At 38.7% G+C, this 21,840-nt stretch overlaps 1 protein-coding gene across 1 annotated transcript in view; it reads left to right on the forward strand.

The window, feature by feature from the left end:
• Galnt5 (polypeptide N-acetylgalactosaminyltransferase 5) overlaps nucleotides 1–19,977 on the forward strand; it is a 42,656-nt gene extending 22,679 nt beyond the window's left edge. Inside the window, exons 4-10 of the mRNA XM_005068981.4 lie at nucleotides 3,773–3,908; nucleotides 4,479–4,598; nucleotides 5,195–5,312; nucleotides 6,578–6,901; nucleotides 10,636–10,716; nucleotides 13,092–13,253; nucleotides 15,637–19,977. Of these exons, the coding sequence (XP_005069038.1) occupies nucleotides 3,773–3,908; nucleotides 4,479–4,598; nucleotides 5,195–5,312; nucleotides 6,578–6,901; nucleotides 10,636–10,716; nucleotides 13,092–13,253; nucleotides 15,637–15,777 (1,082 nt within the window). The 3' untranslated portion in view covers nucleotides 15,778–19,977. The remainder of the gene's footprint in view (nucleotides 1–3,772; nucleotides 3,909–4,478; nucleotides 4,599–5,194; nucleotides 5,313–6,577; nucleotides 6,902–10,635; nucleotides 10,717–13,091; nucleotides 13,254–15,636) is intronic.
• Nucleotides 19,978–21,840: the final 1,863 nt, after the last annotated feature.

Raw genomic sequence — 21,840 nt, forward strand, 5'->3', positions numbered from 1 at the left:
CAAAGAAACTCGGTTCTGGTATTAGCAAAGAAATACAGCAGCTGCCGCAGAGTTGATAAACTTTCTAGCAAGAGTGGAGTGATCAGGCAAAAAACAAAGCTCTCTTCTTCTTGCATTACTTTTATCTGGGCTGCCAATGGAGGCTGAGGTTCACATGAGGGTCAGTTTTGTTTTTGTTTTCGTTTATCTTTTTTTAATTTAAGTTAGAAACAAGCTTGGTGCATATGTCAATCCTAGTTCCCTCTCCCTCCCCTGCCCTCCCCACCAGGTCTCCCAGTCCCCCACCCAATCTTCACTCTGATCCCCAGGGAGGGTGAGGCCCCCCCCATGGTGGATCTCCAGTGACTATCATTTCATCCAGGGCAGGGGCCCTCCCCCAAGAGTTCTGGCTGAGAGAGCATCCCACATTGTGTCATGGGCGCTCAAAATCTATTTGTACGCCAGGGATAAATACTATCCAAGGCCTCATAGATTGCCTAGGCCTCCTCATTGACACCCACATTCAGGGGGTCTGGGTCAGTCTCACGCTTTCCTCACAGTCATCAATCTGGGGTCCAAGAGCTCCCCCTAATTCAGGTCAACTGTGTCTTAACTCCTTCACCCATCACACTTCAATTAACTTGTGGAAGAAATTGCCTCACAGGTGGCCCAGCAGATTGCCTTTTGGGTGATTTCTGATTCAGTCGCCATTCAAGATTAACCCTCACATCTTGTAATAGAAGTTTTAAGTGAGTAACAACTGTGTCACAACAAAATTGGCATTATAGTGCTGTTTTTTCAATTTGTATTTATTCTCATTTATTAATTGCACTACTAAATATTAAAGCCAGGGCCTTATGCATGCTTAGCACATGTGTTACCAGTGAGTTGTGTGCCCAGCAGTGACTTTGCTTTTTACCATATGTCCATTGGACAAAATAATGTTTCACTATGAAATTTTTACAAATCTATATCATTTACATTGATTGTACTTATTCCCCCATCATCCTCACCTGGCAGACTGTGTTTGAAAAATTAAATGTCTTCCCGAGCTTAACTACCTTAGTGAAGTAAACCTATGAATAATGAAAAATACAATGGCTAAATAATTTAGGAAAGGAAGTTATCAGCTGGTATGTGATTGAGGACATGTTCAAGCATTTGAGTGCAGATATGAACTTGGCACTTTTAAAGCAGAGAAGGAGTTCATAATTGCTGATAAGAACTTACCAGAGAAGACATTGGTAAGAAGTTCATTTGGAGGAAAAGACAAAAGTGAAACTTCTGTACAGTTCTGTGTGTCAGGTAAGAACTGTTAGAAAATCAGTGAAGGTCAGTGGATACAGAGCTAAATTGTCTGATTTGCATTTTAAAAGCCCAGGATGGCCTCCATATAGAAAATGGATATCAGAGAGATGAGAGAAGTAGAGAATTGAGTTAGGAGGCTATTATAGTTGTCCTGGACCAGGGAAGAACAAAGCCAGTTGGAGGAACAATCAGATTCATAATGTACACTGAGTATGGAGGCTGCAGAATACAGCATCAGACAAGAAATAACGATTGGGGGAAGAGGAATAAAAAAATAAAGAACTGTAATCAGATGGATATTGATGTCATAACTGAATAACAGAGTTCTTACGCAGCTCGTGTTGACTTTAAAATGAACATTAGACATCCATGTGGAGAAAACTAATGAATACATCATGAAAACAAAGCTGCTTACCAATGAGATTTCTCCCAACCTGTACAGAGAACAAAGCATGCTGGGCTAGCAGTGACCTCCCAAATAGCCCAACTATTAGACAGTGGTGTGAGAAGTCGGGCTCTTGTCAGGTGAGCTTGGTTAAAAACAACAGCAATTGCTTGCAGTTCGTTCCATAAAATACCGTCCTTGAGTTTAGCAAACCAAATGTAAAAACTTAAATTTTTGTCTCACATTCATCAGTATCCCCTGAGAACATTGACTCAGGGTTGATGCAGTAAATGTCAAACCCTTTTGACAATGGCTTCTGTTAAGAAATAAACTTTAGGGGGCCGGAGGGATGGGTCAGAGGTTAAGAGAACTGACGTCTCTTCTAGAGGTCCTGAGTTCAATTTCCAGAAACCACATGGTGGCTCACAACCATCTGCAATGAGACCCTCTTCCCTCTTCTGTTGTGCAAGCATACATGCAGGCAGAATAGTGTATAAGTAATAAATAAGTGAAATCATTTCTTTAAAAAAAGAAATAAACTTTATGTGACAACCTAGTCACCTGTGTAAATTTATATGTAATCACAGAAGAAATTCCAACAAACAGCCTGTGTAGTGAATTCTATCCTCCTACCTATGTTAATGGACAGTCCCACCACACTGATTTAATGCTTGCCTGAAGGTCATAGATCTCCATATGGAAAATCCCAGCTAGGTGCATCTTAATTGCTCACTACTTCCTAGGAAGAAATTCTGCTCAAGGAAACTAAAAAGGGCACTTTTGTCATCCCTAATTTCAGAAGGACTACCCCATTGAAAATCATAATACAAACAAATTGAAGATCAAATGTTATAAATGGTATATAAAATCAGGTCCATTTTAACACTTAAGATAATTGTATATGTGCATATATATATATATATATATACACATCCAGGCTTCCTTATGTATAGGTGCTGCAAACTTTGGATTAAAAATACATGAAAAAATTCATCTGTACTAAGCATAGATAAACTGGTTTTTTTTTTTGTCATTATTCTCCAAATAGTTTAGTCTCACAACTATTTACATAAGATTAGGTATCAAAAGTAACACAGGGATAGTATAAACTATACATGAAATACTGCACTTGTATATATAAATAAGCAAGGTCAACACCTGAGAATGGTGTCATGAGAAGGCCTTGAACCAAAGCCTTGTGGGTACTAAGGGATAACTATAAGGATTTAACAGCAGAAGCTACCTTGGCAGGTTGGAGCCAAGGGGCATCACCAAGTAGCACCATTCAACAGAGCTCCCATGAGAGGTTTATTGGGGGTGGAGGGGCTCAGAGGCGGCCGCTGAGCAAGGGTGAGGGGAAGAAATAACGTGAGGAAAGAAGCCGCTAGCTTTTTCCGAGGTCGGCCATTTTTATTTTATTGCTGTTGCTGTTAATAAAGCCCATTTCCATACAATCCAGCATGCCTGTATTCAGACCCAGAAAGCATAAAATTGTGCCAGGTTACCAACAAGATTGGGCTAAGTTACTCTAAATTTGAGTTTGAACAGTTCGCAAAAATAGAAGGCCATTTGTTAAAAGACTGAGCATCAGGTAGATCTTGGAAATATACCATAGGTCAAAGGACACATGTTGTTTGTGTATAACTTCAGTCTGCTCCCCATTTTCTCCTGTCTCTCAGCCTCTCTGCATCAGCATGACGCCCAATTTTCACAGATGATCCCACCACAATTAGAAACACTACCAGGAGCCAGCCACGTAGGGAATTTCTTGTTTTCTTATCTAACAAAATTTTGAGATTTTATTTTAAAACAAAACACCTGAAAGTGGGGCAATGGCATCTGTGGGTAGGAGAGAGTCTCCACTTTCCCCAGATAAAATATAAAATTCTAAAATACATTTTTGGCAGGTGCTTTTCCCCTCAGGTCCTGACAACAAATGAATGAAAATATTAATGAGGGAAGATCTGGGCCAGGTGGAGAGTGAATGCAGATTCGCATCCCAATCATGAACTACGGAATGAATTGTTTCATTATTACATGACAATTTGCTGTATCATGTTGCATTTTCCGGTGTCTTTTTTTTTTCTTTTTTCTCTACAGGTGATGTGCTGACATTCCTAGACTCTCACGTGGAATGCAATGTGGGCTGGTTGGAGCCGCTCCTGGAAAGAGTTTATTTAAGTAGGAAGAAAGTGGCCTGCCCAGTCATCGAAGTCATCAATGACAAGGACATGAGGTAGCACTGCCACATCTTGACATTGAAAAGCAGCAGAGAGTGCTGGTGCTCATGTGCGTTGTGCTATAAGCAAGGAAGCACGGCCTTCTTATCCAAGTAGGGGAAAACTCACGAGACATAGCTTGGGATCAGAGCCTATCAGTTCACCAGCCTATTTGGCCAGTACACCATTTTTTTTCCTGTTGAGAAATCAAACTGCTCATTATCAAATTCATCCCCTTTGATAGTCAGTTGAACTCCAAAATATTTATTTTTCTCAGGTTTCTAGTCATACTCTTTTAAGAAACTCTGAATGTTCTCAGAAGTTATCATTTCTTCCTCTAAAATGGCCATTTTAAGAGTGAGAAATGAGTATAAGTTGAAAACAAGCAATCAAACCAGGTAAGCACCCGTGCAAGTCATACCCGTAAGCTCCTCTGAACAGATACTAAGAGGTGGTTGTGTAGAATCACGTGTATTACGATCCACCCCACACCTGAACCTGACGTGAAGCTGTGTTAGTGAATTTCACAGAAATCACAGGTAAGCTTAGCATTTGAGATTTCATTTGTTTTGTTTGTCCTGCATTAGTTACATGACAGTGGACAACTTCCAAAGAGGTGTCTTCACATGGCCCATGAACTTTGGCTGGAGAACAATTCCTCCAGATATTGTTGCAAAAACTGGAATTAAAGAGACTGACATAATAAGGTAAGTGTGTGGAGCTGAAAACTAGACAGCAGTTCAAAGTTCTTTTGTAAAGACAGAAAATGTTTTTTAAAAAGTTATACTCTATCTTCTGGAAAGCAGCAAGATTTATAGGTATCAGCTAGATATGATGGTAATCTAGACATACCTGTAATCTCCGTACTTAGGAGGCAGAAGCAGGAGGGTAGCATGTTTAAAGGTAGCCTAGACTACAATAGTGAACACACCTGTCAAAAAATTGGAATTACATAAACGTCCTTATCAAAGTTAGCAAAGTTTCCTGAGAAGTTATTTTGCTACTTTCTACCCCAAATTAAATTTGAAATGCACCCAATTTAACCCTGATACTGTAAGCTGTGATAACTTAGAACATAATTGACAGATAAGAATCCTAGCCCCCCACATCTTCTCAGATTCTAAGTTCAGCCCTAGTGAATCAGAAACTTTTCACTAACGTCAAGCTGCAAGCTCCATCCCAAGACCTCCATGAACCTATCCAGAAATGCCTCCAACCCTCCACACACACACACACAGAGGACCCACTGTAGAAGTTAAGTTACCATGACACAAAAGTATAACACAATTCTTTCTTTTTGTAGATGCCCAGTCATGGCAGGTGGATTATTTTCCATTGATAAAAGTTACTTTTACGAACTTGGAACTTATGACCCTGGTCTGGATGTTTGGGGAGGAGAAAATATGGAGCTGTCATTCAAGGTATTCACTACTGTTTCTTTTCTTTCTTTTTTACAGTTAAAAATTCATCATTCCAGGGGCAGGGCAGATAACTCAGTTGCTAAAGAGATTGGTACACAAACATGAGAGCCTGAGTTCAGATGTCATGTAGAGAGGCAAGTACAGTAACATGTATCTGTAATTGTAGCTACTCTTATTCAGTCAGTGAGTTCCACTTTTAGTGAGAGAAACTGTCTCAAAAGTTAAGGAGCAGAACAATTGAGGAAGACACCTTCTGTTGACCTCTGATCTAAGGATACATATGAACACTCTTTCAGAAGCACCACAATATATAGACACAAAACTACACATAAGTGTTTGTTATTCCCAAGTGGCTTCACTTTACCAATGCAATCACTTATGTGACTGCAACTGAAAAGAAACTTCACCATGGCACAGTTTCTATGGATTGAGTGTTTCATATCCCAGACTTAATTTGGGAGAATCAACCACTGTTGCAAAACTATTAGAATTAATATTTCACAACAGTGTTTCTATGTCTAATTATGGGGAAGTCACTTTCTTTTTTCTGCACAAAAGCTATGGAATTCATACTTACTACAAATTACTTTGGAATTCATCTGTGACATACAGTTACTCTCTTGGAATAGCTCTATAATGCATTGGAAGCAGTGCAAATATCTGCAAAGGGGTTATCTTGAGAATACAAATGACAAAAAAATCCCTCCAATGCAGTCCACCAGCAAGCCAAGTGTGTGGTACAGTGTAGCATCTTTTGAGACTGCATGCAGTGACTTAGTCATCATTGACTCATCCTCAATAAAGCCTTAGAAAGAACAATAGAACACCAATACCATCTTCCTTATGTGACTGGCTAGTCTGTGTTCAAATGGGTATAAGTTTGGTGGTCCTGGCCAAGAAAAGTTTTAAGTTGGGTACCACAAACCTATAGGTCTTCCAAATGGACATCTGTGACTTCTCCCTGATCCAACCCAAATAGGAACATATGTGACATATTGTATATATTGGCATTCTACAAAGAGTTCTTTAGAAAAGAGGTAAAGAGAAATTTTATATAGATGGTTTGGAAGGGGAAATGAAAGTGGGTCACCACACATGAGACTAAATACACTTACTTAGTTTTCTTTTCTATTGCAAAATTGTTCCTAAGTTGAATGTACTACTTTTTAGCAGAATGTCTCCAGGTAGTATCATGACATTTTTACTTGCCTATGATTTGTGAATGACCATTTGATAAATGGTGCTTTTCATGGACTCTTTCTCAGGTCTGGATGTGTGGTGGTGAAATCGAGATCATTCCCTGCTCCAGAGTGGGCCACATATTCCGAAATGACAATCCATATTCCTTCCCCAAAGACCGCATGAAGACAGTGGAACGGAATCTGGTGCGGGTGGCTGAGGTCTGGCTTGATGAGTACAAAGAACTCTTCTATGGCCATGGGGATCACCTCATAGACCAAGGGTTGGATGTGGGCAACCTCACCCAACAAAGGGAGTTGCGGAAGAGACTGAAATGCAAAAGTTTCAAGTGGTACTTGGACAATGTCTTTCCTGACCTGAAGGCTCCCGTTGTGAGAGCTAGTGGGGTGGTAAGTTAATGTATCACTTAAAATCTTCCTTTACAAAAACAACACATAAACTCTTTCAAACGTGCTTAGAAAAGAATGAAGTAATATACTTTAAGCAACAAGCATGAATGCCACTGAGAAAAAGTTTAAAGGGGAGTTTTTAGAAGTCTAACATGTGGTGGTCATGCTGACTGATAACTAAGTATGACTTCAGGATATAGGTGTCATCTCTTCCTTTGGAAGTTGCCACTGAATGGAGGACAGGAACAATAGATAAGTGAAGTATGAATATAGAATGTGATGGTTCTTCTAAAGCAACAAGCTAGGAGTGCTGACTCCTTTGAAATGCAGGCTATCAAGAAATTCTCTCAGAAGACTTGAAGCCAGGACTGAGGCACAGTGCTGAACCCAGCCCTGAGGTGGAGATTCAGCTCCTATGCAACACAGGGCAGGCTGGAGGCAGCCAAGACATGGAGAGGTATTGTCAGGGTACGAATGAAGAAATGTAGGTGGAGAATTGTAGGCAGAGAATCGAGAGTTGTTTGGTGTGGGTCCTTGGGGGTAGTTCTCTTCCTTTACTTCCTTCTTTCATCCATGGGGTTAGCCAATGGAAATGCCAGTTTTAAGTTGGGTTTTTTTAAAAGTTCCATTGAGAGGTTAAAAATAATAAAAACATTCAAGGCACTAAGGGAGGTCTCACAAAAGACAAATAGTTTGAATGTGGCCTCGTGCAAGAAACTTTGAGAAGTTGAGACCCTGGGACAAAACCTTGAGTCCACCCAGGAGTGCAGCTTCCTGTGGTGGCCTCTGATTGGAGCTCATTCTTATATTTGTGCTTAGTCTCTTATACTGTTTTTCATATTTATTTATGTTATTTCTACTCGTAGGCTCTGCCCCTTTGTGTTTAGGAAGATCTCTAACTTGCCTGTCAGTATGTCTGCTTTTTCAGAACATCCATCTCTGGATCTTCCTAGGAAACAGATTAGAAATCAGTCCCTCTCCCAGCCTGCCATATCCCCAGATAACAAAGACTTAATAAACACGATGCTGTTATCCTCACAAGGGAAATCAAAGGAAGGTAACAAAAACAGGAAAGTAGTCTGGACATTTGTTCTGTTTTTATAAAATTTAAACAATAAATACACTGGACCTGGTTTGTATGTAGCCAAGTGTTGTGGATAGTTCAGAGGAGTACAGCAGGATTTGGGGTAGGTTAAAGCATATCTCAGATACTTTATATAACTAACCAGGAAAAGAGCCTTGGCTTTAGACACATTAAACATACCACTGGCATATTTAATTTCCATCCTCCCAACAAGGGTGGCCAATGAAGGACCTGTGAATTTCTGTCGAGAATCTCAGCAGCAGCATTACTGAACTTTAACCACCAGATGGCGGAATGAAACAACCTTTGGAGTCCTCTGTTGGTTTTCACTATCTTTTGCACAGCTCTCCAAAAAAAGCAAAACAAAACACACACACACACACGCACACACACACACACACACACACGCACGCACAAATGCCTGCCCAGTAATATATCAAAATGCTGCACATACATTTCAAAGTGACCTCACCGAACCCTTTTCTTCCACTTCCATTCTTTGCTGCCTCATATAAACGTCACTGAGTTTCGTTTTCTCTGATTAATACCAAATATAATTCAATAGACCATGATAATCAGGAAAAGTTGCAAGAACACAGAATCCTTTTTTTTCTTGCTTCATATTTTCTCATCATTCAACCTTCACACTAGAAATTTAAGTCCAATGAGAGTTTTTTATTGTAGGTAATTTCTCATTGTCAATAATATTTACAGTCAATAAATAGTCTCAACAATAGTTTTTTTCCCTTAGCAAACAGCCTATACCTAAGATTTAACAATTATGTAATTAAATGTGGGAGATATCCACCTTTGACATTGAGAAAATGAAATAATTCAAAACAGAAAGTATAAAATCTACTCAATACTTTATGATTAATAATTATTATTATTACATAGAAATGGTTTGCATGAAGGACTCAGGAGGAGAAATTTTTGCTCATGCTCCAGTGTCTTCCAATACCTGCAGGAAGGAACTGTTTGAAACAACACAAAATGAAGCAACATAATAAAATAACAACAAGAAAATCATCTAAACTAATCTTTACCAAATACTATCTGGGTAATGTTAGTTGTAGACCTGAGAAAGGAAACACTGTATGCCTTGAGTACATGCTGTATGCCCTCACATGGAAGACTCTGAGAAGTTCCAGGGGAAGGCAACTGTCTCAGCTGTGCTGGAACCAGAGTTTTCCAAGCGTATTTTATGGTGGGATAATTTCTGAGTGATGTGCTGTTTGTGTTTTAACAGAGATCTGTCCCTCTAGAATTGCTTTGTGTGCCCCATACTCGCCCGCGCTTCCCCCTCCTCCATCAGACAACTTAGAAATAACCGACCAGTAAAACCACGGATGTTTGTTTATATTCCTTGAAGGTCATCAAGGATTCCTAGCTCAAGCATGTAGGGTATATTTTTATTTCAAATCCAAATGTGGCTTCAGATCCTCAGAGAGAACCTAGAAGCTTTGTTTTTTCCCTGTTGTAGTACACACACTCTTTTTCCTAGGATCCGCTGGCCACAGGTCAGTTTAGGTTTTCCCAACTCTCTGACTAGTACATCTCTATATCTCATACACTCTGCATGTTTCTGTGAGGGCATTCTTCCTACTTAACAGACTACAGTTATCCTTCTACTGCTTCCTTCTGAATTATCTGCCTCACAACTTCTCCCTATGTATTTCAAGCTGAGGCACGCATTCACAAGAAGACACCAACCCACTGCAGAGTCTGCTACAAACTCTGGTGATCCTGTGGCCAACACGGCCTCCATTGTTACAGTACCCCACAACAGGGGCCCCATAAAAACTGAAGAAACACAAACATCATCACCACCTCTCAAGTTTAGCAGGTTTCCATGGAACACATATAATTTCTCCTCTTCACAGCACCTCCAGCAAATTGAAAAGCCTGCATTGCATTATTAACCTACCGTCCTGTTAGCCCTGCCCTGTATGTCAGAGTCGAGGCAATCATCAGTCTCTGAATTAGACGGTGACTGGAAGTTTCCTCCATATTTGACCCTGTAAATTCATCCAAATCCTGAGTCTGCCAGGAAAGTCCTTTATGCTTGGCTCTGTTATAGCTTTCCGTGATTTCCCTGTAATGAGTTGTAGCTTGAGTGAGTCATTAGAAAGAGTGTGACAGGGAATCGGTTGGCTAGAGTATGATGTTCTCTGAAGGATTCAATTTATCTAGGAGTCAGTGCCTAAGCAAACAGATCACTTAGCAGGGTGTGCTGAGGAACATAGCCCGTGACTCTTGGCTTGATGATGTTGGAGGTGTGTGCACTGACTTTAAAAATATACATTCAAGCTGAAAAAAATATCCCTGTCTTCCTATACCACCTTTTCCTATATCAACATTTGCTCTCTTTCATTCAGCATTCCAGGAAAGAGTTAATAAGAAGCGAATGTTCATTGCCACTGTGGCTGAATCACAGGCTTAAGTTGACAGATTGAAGCTGTGCAGTGACAGAATCACTGTGTCTCTTCTAGAGCTGTGACCAAGACAGGCATCTACTGCAAACTTTGGCTAATCTGTTATCTATTAACCTTATTGCTGTATATCCACTATTTTCTAAATGTGTCTGAATGCTTTGTTATACAATAAGATGTATTTGTTCTTAATGAACATTTTGTATTCTGTTTCTTAGCTTGTTAATGTGGCCTTGGGCAAGTGTATTTCCATTGAAAATACCACAGCCACACTGGAAGACTGTGATGGGAGCAGCCAGGTAGGTTCAGCCTGGGTTCTCTGTCTCTCAGTAGTTAGTGGAAAGGAATGACTGACATGCTGTTGTTCCCTTGACAATTGACCTCTGTCCAGGAGAAACCACAGATCTCTAAATGTCAATGTAATCAATGGTCTAGTGTAAGGAAGTGCCACTAAACAGAGAAGCAACATAAGGTGTGGGGGAGGGGGGGACTGTTGACAATGAAGCCATTGCTCCATAATGGATTTAGTCTTGTGTTGCAAAACTAGTTTTAACTTACACAAAGTCTTGCAAGTGGCAGTGAAGATAATGCTTATCTCTAAAGCGGAAATGAATTGGCAACACTCTAGGGCCTGGTAAGCACCACCTAATGCTTGGTACTCTGTAAATGATGGTTATAGTGATGAAGATAAAATGCCTACTGTATGGCTGATGAGATGACTCAGTGGGTCAAGGTGTTTGCTACATAAACCTGTCAATGTGAGTTCAATCCCTGAAGTACTCATGAAGGTGTACAGAAAGAATTACATCCACATTACTCCTCTGACCTCTACAAAGCATCTGTGACATGGATGCCTACATATATGTAGCACACATGCACACAACAACAATAGTTAAATTTACCCAGGTGGTGGTGATACATGCCTTTAATATCAACACTTGGGAGGTAGAGACAGACAAATCTTTGTGAGTTTGAAGTCAGCCTGGTCTACAGAGCTAATTCCAGAACAGCTAGGACTGTTACACAGAGAAACCCAGTCTTGAAACCCCACAAATAAATATATGGATGACAGATAGATAGATAGATAGATAGATAGATAGATAGATAGATAGAATTTAGAGTTTATCAAAAGGTAAAGTAGAAACCATGTTTCCAAGCAGCCACCCTGAGGAACCCAATTTTTTCTCTAATTACATTCCTCTCCCAACTTCTTCCTCCCTCTGATATCTTAAGGGACTGATGGATATACCCTAAACTATAATCCTTGTCAACATAACCATAAAATCAGAGAATGGTGGATAGGAGAGGGAGTGGGGCCAGGAAAATGCCTCTGCCATGCTCAGGTGAACTCCAAGTGATTACATCTCCCTCTCCAGCATCTGCACTCCAAATGGGAATGGTATCTGCTTTGGATGCTGAATAGGACTCACAGGAAACCTGATTCATGTGCACAAACAGCCTCCAGATTTCAGATCACTCTTTGATAGACAGATCATTTTGCGATGATGGCCTCAGCTTGCTGTCTAACTTCTTTGACCTGATTTAAGCATTGTGGCTTATACTTTCCAGTGCATCCCATTTCTATATCTTAGTCCCAAGCTGCCCCTAGAATAGAAAACAGATCTGTCAGTGTAATTCTTCTGTGGATTGTGACTCAGAAGCCAAGAGAACATTTTTACAATTAGGAAAGAGATGAGATGATAAATTTAAGGACTCAACCGAAAGAAATGACTTTCGCTTGTTAACAATTCACAGTGGAGATAGTCATAAATTATAGAAAAAAACAACTTCAGAGTTGTCTAAAATATATGAAAATGTTCAATAATCTACTTTTGTAGAACTATCACTGGAGGAAATTAGCATACCTGTAAAATCAGTATTTCACCAGAAACTCAAACATGAATACCAATGAATACAATGTTCCTTTTGGGTTTCTCTCACTAGTGGTTTGTTTGGATGATGACAAGGATGGAAATGTTGAGGAAGTTAATTTGGTACGGGCATAACTGATAAGGTTTATTACCTGACTTGTATTCATCTAGAACACTCAGAGGAAATGAAATGGTTATCTTCACCCTCAATCCCTGTCCCTTACTTTAGCTAGAAGTCTTAGGTTTTTACTTTTAAACCCTTTCTAAGGTGTTATTCACCTTATCTTAGTCCCTGCATGGCCTCCTATTTTGTTGTCTGTCCTTGGTTCACAGAGACTGATACTCCTACAAATCACCTTGGGAGTTTGTTAGGGTAGACTTTGACTCACAGGGTCCATGATGGAACCAAGATCCAGCATTTCTGGGTGACACAATATTGGTTCAGGGACTACACTTTGAGTGACAAGATTTGCCACCATTTCTTTAATATAACCTTACAATCTAAATTAAATCCCAATTTAAAGCCAGGCATGGTGACACAGCCCTGTAATTCTAGATGTCAGGGAAGATGAGGCAAGAGAACCACAATTTCAGTGCTCTCAGGGCCTACAGACCTAAACACCTGAAAATCATTACTGAAGCACACGTAACAGTGAGAAATATGACAGTGGACAGGTTAAATAATACACACACTCATGCAATTAGGGAACCCATGGTCTCACCTATTGCCAATAAAAGTCATTGGCAAATCCCCTGCCTCTGCCTGCTATCTGAATGACCTTTCCTGTGCCCATTCTCTACAGCTTCAACAGTTTAATTATACCTGGGTAAGACTTATTAAGCACGGAGACTGGTGCATGGCAGCCATCCCTGATAATGCATCCCTGCGATTCCACCCATGTGATAACAGAGACAACAGGCTCAAGTGGCTGCACAAATCAACATCAGGCTTTCATCCAGAACTGGTAAGCAACAGATTTATGCCATCCCTTTACCACAGAGTCAACGTTCAGTCAAAGGGGACGTAAAACTTTGATTATCAGCCAGTTCAGTCAGAGGCCTTAAGTGCTGTTTGTTACAATAGAGGCAGTATGAAGGTTCACTCAGGGACATAGAGAGAATTTCTGTGAATCTTTAATGCTTTGTATTTAATTTTTGGTTTTGTTTGCTTTTTTTCAAAATTGATTTCAAACCAGTGATTTAAATCAAAGACAACCATTTCTTCCTATTATATTGGTATCATGATGTTAGCATCTAAAATTCCTTTTCATCAGTTAGCAATGCCATGTGCATTGTTGAAACTTATTTTCATTGGTTACCAGAAGAGCCTAGAGGTGGAATCCATGGAAAAATCAAGAAGCTACATGCTTACTGCAAGTGCTGTCCTGGAACTCACTCTGTAAACCAGATTGGCCTAGAACTCACAGACCTCTGTCTGTCTTTGCCTCTAAGTGCCAGGATTAAAGTCATGAGCCACCACCACCAGGCTGAATATTTTAATTTTAGGCGAAACTGCTTTTTACTGATAAGGATTATTATTGTAAGTTGATACTGCCAAATAGAGAATTATTAGGATATAAACTTTTTTTATTTGTTACACTTTTGGGGAAGTTTTGTAAATATCAACTAAAGTATATCACACCTCCTAGTTCTTTAACACTACACTGAATGTGGGGAAGAAAGGACAGGAAGAAAGACAATGGAGATCAAAACATCTCTTATCTGCAGAAGTGAATAATTAGAAAGGATACAAAGCAAACAAGTGTATAAGGGTAGGTCTTCCCCAGTAAGTGAACTTGGAAAAGTTAATTAACTAAGATAACAAGAAACTAGAAATCTGTCTGTGATGTGTTTACATAGCCTTCTACCTTCCAGTCTCCTTGTGATGGGTGTGTCTAGATGGTCACAGACGTGGATAGCCTATACTGATTTTCTTTCTGTCTCTTTCTCTCTCTTTTTCTTTTTTCTTTTGACAGTTCTCATATAAATCCTCTTAAGTCCCTGGATTTACTGATTATCACTTCAGAAAAAGACGTTAAACCAACAGCTCTCAACTTGTGGGTCTCAACCCTTTGAACCTTAGGCCATCAGAAAACACAAATATTTACATTATGATTCATAACAGTAGCAAAATCACAGTTATCAAGTAGCAACGGAAATAATTTTAAGGCTGGGGTCACCACAGCATGAGGAACTGTATTAAAGGGACACAGGATTAGGAAGTTGGGAAACCACTGTCTTAGACAATTTAGAGGTCTAAATCCATCATAGGTTGGCCTTGTTGTTTGGGGCCTTTGGTGAGGAAAGAGCACAGGTTTGAACATGGCTCACTTCATGGACAGGGAGTAAAGGGGAGTAGAAAGAAGATCACACAGTCCTTATCACAGACATTTTACAGTAACCTATGGGTCTCCCACTAAGCCTCACCTCTCAAAGATTTCACCATCCCCTTGTACTCTGGGGATTAGCGTTTGACTCTAGATAACAATGACATACTGTTAAATTTGCATTGTAAAGTGCTCCCTAAATCAGTCCTCTGCTGATAGGACTTTGCCTCTCAGATGGGGAGGAAGTGATTTAGTCACCTCTGTCATTCACCACAGAACATTGGTTTGCTTCTAGGCCACCTACTTTGCATGATCTTAAATATGCAAGCATCATATTTCCAAGATTCTGTAAGGGTCATAATATTAATTTAGCATGGAAGTCTCCCCTGTTTGGTTAAAAAATAAGTATATTAAAATAGCTCATTGATAACTAAAATAATCATGGTTATTTCTATAGCAAATTTAGATTTATGATTAAAAATTATAAAGCCATGCTTGGTTCTAAGTAGATTATCTCTCACTTTTAATAAATAATGAACAACATTAAGGTCATCTGAAGTACCTTTGTCTTGTTTTAACTAAATGTGGATATTTGGAATTCTATATTTTAAGAAATTAGGTAGGATGATCACAAATTAAATGTGTCTTTTCTAGCATTTGCTAATAAATTAGCAAGCTTGCTTCCTGTCATACTACATAATTTTTGTTTTGCCGTCATCAGTGAAGTAGTCCCCCAATGTATTAAGTGCCAACTGGATTTTTTTTCCTTTAAATAATATAGTTATCAACCATATCACTAGAAAAAAATGACTGTTTTCTTCCTGCAGAATTAAAGTCTTAAAGCTAGAGAAGCTAGATCAATTAATTTGAGACAGAGACAAATTTGATGTTTTCCAAACCTTGTGCTTATGTCACTAATTTAATTCAGAGTTCCTGGGGGAATGAAAATAGAATTTGCTTATTATATTTTCGTATGTCAAGTTTAGTCACTAGCTCATTCCCATATCCTCTTTGTCTTCAGGTGGATCACATTGTTTTTGAAAACTATCAGCAATTGTTGTGTATGGAAGGGGATTTTTCTAAGAAGAGCCTGAAAGTGGCTGTTTGTAACCCAATGAAAACATCCCAAAAGTGGAAATTTGAAAGATACTATGAAGGATAAAGAGGAATGTTTTATCTGATTAACCCACCAGACTCTGTGAAAATAAGACCAACGTTGGTGACTATATTTCTCTCCGTGGTAGTTTAAATTTTCCATTTTTATAGCATTTAAGTGGAAGATTTTTTTAAAGCACCAAATAATAACTCAGGGAAACAGGCCACACTGGACTGGGATTCTTCAGCTATGTGTGGGCTTGGAAGTGTCAGTGTCCTTGCCCTGTGCTGTAGTGCAAGTCTTCCTTGGGTACTCTCGCCGGTAACTAGAATGGAAGACACGTAATGATGTCATGACCATGACTGCTGTCGAGTAGTCATTCTGGCCCACAAGTACAGGTAAAACCAATCGGAATCTGCTCTCATCAAATACATCTGCATGGATTCTGATACCTGGAAGACTCAGATAGCCGCACAGAGACACTGCCTCGTTGAAACATCTCTATGCTTTCCTGACAATCTATAGTACTAATATAGTACTAATCAACCATACACAACCCTTCCTAATGGGGGTGTTGACCTGGAAGTTTTATTTTAAATATAAAACAGTATGGGGGGAAATTAAGTGAAAAGGAAGTTTTAATGTGATTAATTATGTGTATTATTCTTTCCTTTCATTCCATGCTTTTAATAGTGATACATTTTTAAAAAACTGGTCATAGCAATAATTTCTTAGATCTTTGTATTTTTTTAAAGATAAATAAAGAAAGGAGGTTGGGTCACAACACACTGTGTTAACAACACCTGTCCTTGATCATTGAACATTGCAACACAGAGTAAAGAGAGAGGAGCTGATAAAATTACAGCAGAAATGATAACGAATAATAAGACATTTAAAACATGAAAACAATCAAATTACCACTTTAGATTTAGCAATATTCACTTGGAAAAAGTATGCTAAAAGTAGACTCTAAAACATGCCAGAACAAACCTGGATTTAAAAGGAGGAAAAAGAGATGAGCAATTTGAGGAGAGAGTTCAATGAAGACTCGTCACAGACCTGGAGCAATAAGAAAGGGAATGTGCTGCTTATGATTGGGAAAGATCAAGTAAAACCCTCACGAGCACCTGAGGATAACACAGGCCAGCCATGGAAAGCTAAAGGTTTCCTCATCCAAACTGAGATCTCATGTGACATACACAAATCCTTAGGCATTGCACAAGAAAGCTTAGAGACCAGGGTCTACTATAATCCTTTTGGTAAGAAAATTGGTGTTGGGAGAAAATTTGCCTACCTAAAAACTCATACAGGCAATTGGGGTGAGCAGAGTAAGAATTCAGATCTCCAGCGGTGACTCATTCTATTGTTTCCACCAGCCTTCTGAGTGTGCCCAGTCAGGTCCTTCAAAGCAGATAAACTGGGTTCCTTGCTGAAGCTTCACTTCACCCCTGCAGGTCAACCATGCTTATTTTCCTTAGTGAAGCTTCACTTCACCCCTGCAGGTCAGTCATGTTTCTTCTTGCCTGTGAATTCCAATCTTTGTTCACAGGATATTATGGTAAAACTGAGCATTTTAGTTCTGGGTTCCTATTTGACACTTAATTTTGTCTTCCAATTAATTACAAAAAAGTTACAATGAATAATGGGAAAGGAAACATTTTTTCTTTACACAATTACAGCATATACTGTATATTTAAGATGTTTCATTCCAGTAACTGATGAATAGAGATGAGATAAAAGAACAATTTGAAAATGAGATAATTCTTTCCAAAACAACCATATGGAAAGGGGAAAAATATCCCATAAGTCTTTTGCCAATGAACTAACTGAGTTAGTGACCAAACAGTACACTGAGTGACTGACACAACTGGAATACTTCCCCTACCTTACTAGTTTATGGAGTGTCTATTTTATCCAAGGACAGTGTCTTCAAAGGAAAGTCCTTTATCAACAGATGAGTTTTGCTTTGGATAGACCCATCTTTGTAAGGGAGGAAAGGAATTTTTTTTCCCAAGACAACCTTCTGTATAGTTTGCTCAATGTATGCAACTTCACCTTGACACACTTCTTATATAGCAACTTCACCTTGACATACTTCTTATACACAGCTACCTCTGAGTACTTTCAGTAGAACAAAGGCTTTGTTTGTAACATGATATATTTATGTAGAGGTAAAATTTTAACAAACTATCCACCATACTTTTTCCCACTTAACCTTAAAAGCAAAGAATGTCATGAGTTAGAAATATGTAGGCTTCACCTTGGAAGTACTGACTGATCCTCAAATCTACTGCAAGCATTTTTTTAAAGAATTGTCCCCAAATTTTGTTTTAGAAGACAAGAATGAGTATATGAAGTCTACTACAGCGTCTTTTCCATGTAATGACTAACTCTTGATGAGCACTTAGTGGTCCAAGTGAATTCTTCGGCAGGAGGATGGGTTATCGGGGGTCTCACGTTTTCTTTTTTGGCTTAGGCTGTTGCCTTTTCATAGACACATGCCTGTGCACCTCGAGAACTTGAACATGGAATAGCCTTGCTAATAATTTACAAAGCTAATTCGATCAAAGTATTAATGTCCTGAATACTGGAAGTGCTGCCTTACCCTTGAGCGTGTACAGTGGCTTTCTCTTTTCAACAGTTATGCAGGCTTCCCCCTCCTCTCCTGTGGGATGACACAGCTGTTGTTGCTACAGTGCTATTTTATCATGAGCGTCAAATTTGCTCAGTTCTGCTTGCTGACATTCAATTATCTGTCATTCACAGGACTGTAAAACCACCCGTGCCATGACCACAATGCATCATTAGCTTCCCCGCACTACATTGGAAGCATTTTTCTAGATATTAGAAAACCCTTTTGTTCTAGTATTAGTTTAAAGATTGCAATGGGTCATGGACATCACTTAGACTAGATAAGACTTCAACATTCCTAGCCTGTCCTAATTTCATGACTAGCCAGCTACCTAGGATGTGCTAACCAAAGCTATTGTACTGAATTTTTATTTTTGACAAATACTCATTCCATGGACCTTTTGCTTAAGTCACATAAAGGGTTATGTTTCTCTGTGAGACTTCATCGGTGGTGGTTCAGATGTTGGTGCCTGTGAAGAATGAGAGTAAAAACAACTCTATAGCGCAAATTCAATCTCTATTTTAACCTGAGATGACAGCTGATATTTCTTGTATCCACCAAGGACCCTCTGTGAGTTTATGTGGGTCCTCTCTTGTAAAAACACGAGCCAATATGAAAGTTCCCATTTTCCAACATGCAGACCAATTTCAAATATGTGGCGCTCCTAATAATAACAAGCACATTCAAGGCTGGAAGGTGGTGGCACACACCTTTAGTCCCAGCACTTGGGAGGCAGATCTACGTAAGTTCAAGGCCAGCTTGGTCTCCAGAGTGAGTTCCAGGTCAGGCTCTAAAGTTACACAGAGAACTTCTGTCTTGAAAAGGCAAAACCATAAAACGATAAAATAATAATAATAATAATAATCACATTCAAATGAATGAAAACAAATTTGTTTATATTAAAAGCTACTTGCCCACTCAAAGATATTGGTTATAAATTAGTACACAGATAGAGCCTTTGTATTATGTGTTGCAATGAAAATTTTTGTCAACATAATAAAAATATATTTTAAGGTTCATTCAACTGTTTGAAACCATCAGTTGTGAAAATATATGCCTTGTGTGTGAACATACATTGTGTGTGTGCATATGTTTCTTTAAACTGGGAGAGGATTAAAAACCCTAAATATCTTGTGACAACATAAAGAAATAAAGCAATGGCAGGGGACATTTGGAACTTTCTGAATTCAACAACATTTTCTACTCTGAACCCTCTACAAGAAATATTTCAAGTGGACTCACTCTGACCACAGTTTCTCTGACTTGAAAGTGAAATCAAATTACATTTTGGGACTTCGTAGGATTCTGCACACACCTTACTTCTTTTAAAAACCAACAAGATTTTTCTAGTTTTATACAAATTAACTATGGGAAATGGTCATTAAAGAGAGACAGTCAGAAAGATAGAAAGACAGACAGACAGACAAGGTAAAAACCAAGGGAGTGGTTTTGCTGTTGCTCTCCCTAACACGTTTGTTAATGGGAGGGCAAATTTATAGAAAAAGGTTATCGGAGTTGATAATTCTTAATAGTGACCTCTTTTGCTTTTGTCCTGCTAAGGTTATTTATAGAGAAAGAATCAAATGCATAACTTTTAATTTCTATGGAAAAATAAAAATTACTTTCAAACTTCATTTTCAATATTCTCCTGAAGTAGATGTATCACGAGTTTGTATTGTGTTTTCCCAGTTATCTGGGTGATTGACTTGACTTCTGGTGCTCACTATACATGTCATCTGTGTGGTGTGTGTGTGTGTGTGTGTGTGTGTGTGTGTGTGTGTGTGTGTGTGTGTATGTGTGGTGTTAATTACTTGGCTTTGACTTCTCATGTGCCTCAAGAGTTGAACACACATTTTGCTCTTCTATTATGTCATGATATGCCACTTTAATACTGGAAAGTATAACTTTTTTTTGTTTTTTTTTGGGGGGGACAGGGTTTATCTGTGGCTTTGGAGGCTGTCCTGGAACTCGCTTGGTAGTCTAGGCTGGTCTCGAACTCACAGAGATCCGCCTGTCTCTGCCTCCCGAGTGCTGAGATTAAAAAGTATAACTTTTGACATTGGATTTTATAACCCTCTTGTTATTACAAAACAATGAAAGTTCGGACTTCAAGAGAAATGATTGCTTTTCTCATATCATTGAACACATTTCTTATTTGTTATACTCTAGAATTTCATCCTGTCCTAGAGTTACTTATTTTAAATGTTTTCCTTGATCACTTTGAAAAGCTTAATGTCTGTTCCTCAATAGAAAATGTGCCACAAGTAGCACCCCATGTGAAAATGCAGAAATTACACCATCAATGTGTCAGAAAAGCTTAAGAGCATGACCTCAATTACTACAAAGAAAAACGTATGTTCTTCATACTGTTGGTGTCATTATGCATCTAAAGAAAAATCTCATTTTCTTTAAAAGTATTAGTTTTTCATGGACAATACTATCTAACCACCAGAGTTCTCACAGTTTCATATATAAGCATTTGAAATCTTTTAAAAATAAATAATATACATTAACTATAATTAGGTGTTCTCTTAACTTTTATGAAGTAGCATTCTTAATGTTCTAAATAGCTGCTTACATTAAAAAAATCACTAAATTCTAATTTAGTGATTTCAGGTTTTGGGATTCTAATTCAGGTTTTGGGAACCTGAAAAACAGAACAATCACTTTTATTAAAAGCAAATCAGACAAGGTAATTCTTTATTTAACATCAAGTAAAGCAGGTAAGTATGTAGATGATAGATAGATAGGTAGGTAGATAGATAGATAGATAGATAGATAGATAGATAGATAGATAGACAGACAGATAGAGATAGAGCCTGGCAAATTCCATGTCTTTAAATATAATATTAAATGAAAGGTAAATTTAATTTTCACAAAGAAGTAAAGCTGTCTTTAATTCCCATTCATTTGACAACAAAAGAGAATTAAGTCATTTAAGGAATTCCAGCATTCACATAATCCCCATTGAATATCAGGTACCAGAGTTCTTACCACCCCTGAACCTTGGATCACAAAATCTCAACTAAATCTTCATGCATGGTTATCAATTAGTGGCTATGCAGATGAGTTTAAAATATATAAATTTGTACTCAATGAAATAGGAGCAAGACCTTTATCCAGATGTTAACTCTGGCCCTGCTGTATGTGGTGGGATATTGCAATGAGCAAGGATACCTAAGAATATTACCAACTCTGTCATGACCTTGTCTGCAAGCATGAATGATTTCCAAGTTGAACATACCTTAAAGCAGTCTCTGGACAGAATGTTTTATAATTGATGAATTTTGTGGTGAGAGAACACAGCTAAGAAGTCTAAGGTTATGGAGTACCATAGATGCTAATAGCTTTGTCATGCCTCTTAGCCATATACTACTCATCCTACTTCAACTCCATGGTAACTTGTGAATTAAGTCTAACAAACAAGTTTTCATGTGAGTATGTCAACAAAGTAGTGCTTCGATGTTGAGTAGAAAATGATAGGGCTCATTTGGAAC

The sequence above is a fragment of the Mesocricetus auratus genome, unplaced genomic scaffold (genome assembly GCF_017639785.1).
Source record: "Mesocricetus auratus isolate SY011 unplaced genomic scaffold, BCM_Maur_2.0 Super-Scaffold_100004, whole genome shotgun sequence".
Classification (NCBI taxonomy): domain Eukaryota; kingdom Metazoa; phylum Chordata; class Mammalia; order Rodentia; family Cricetidae; genus Mesocricetus; species Mesocricetus auratus.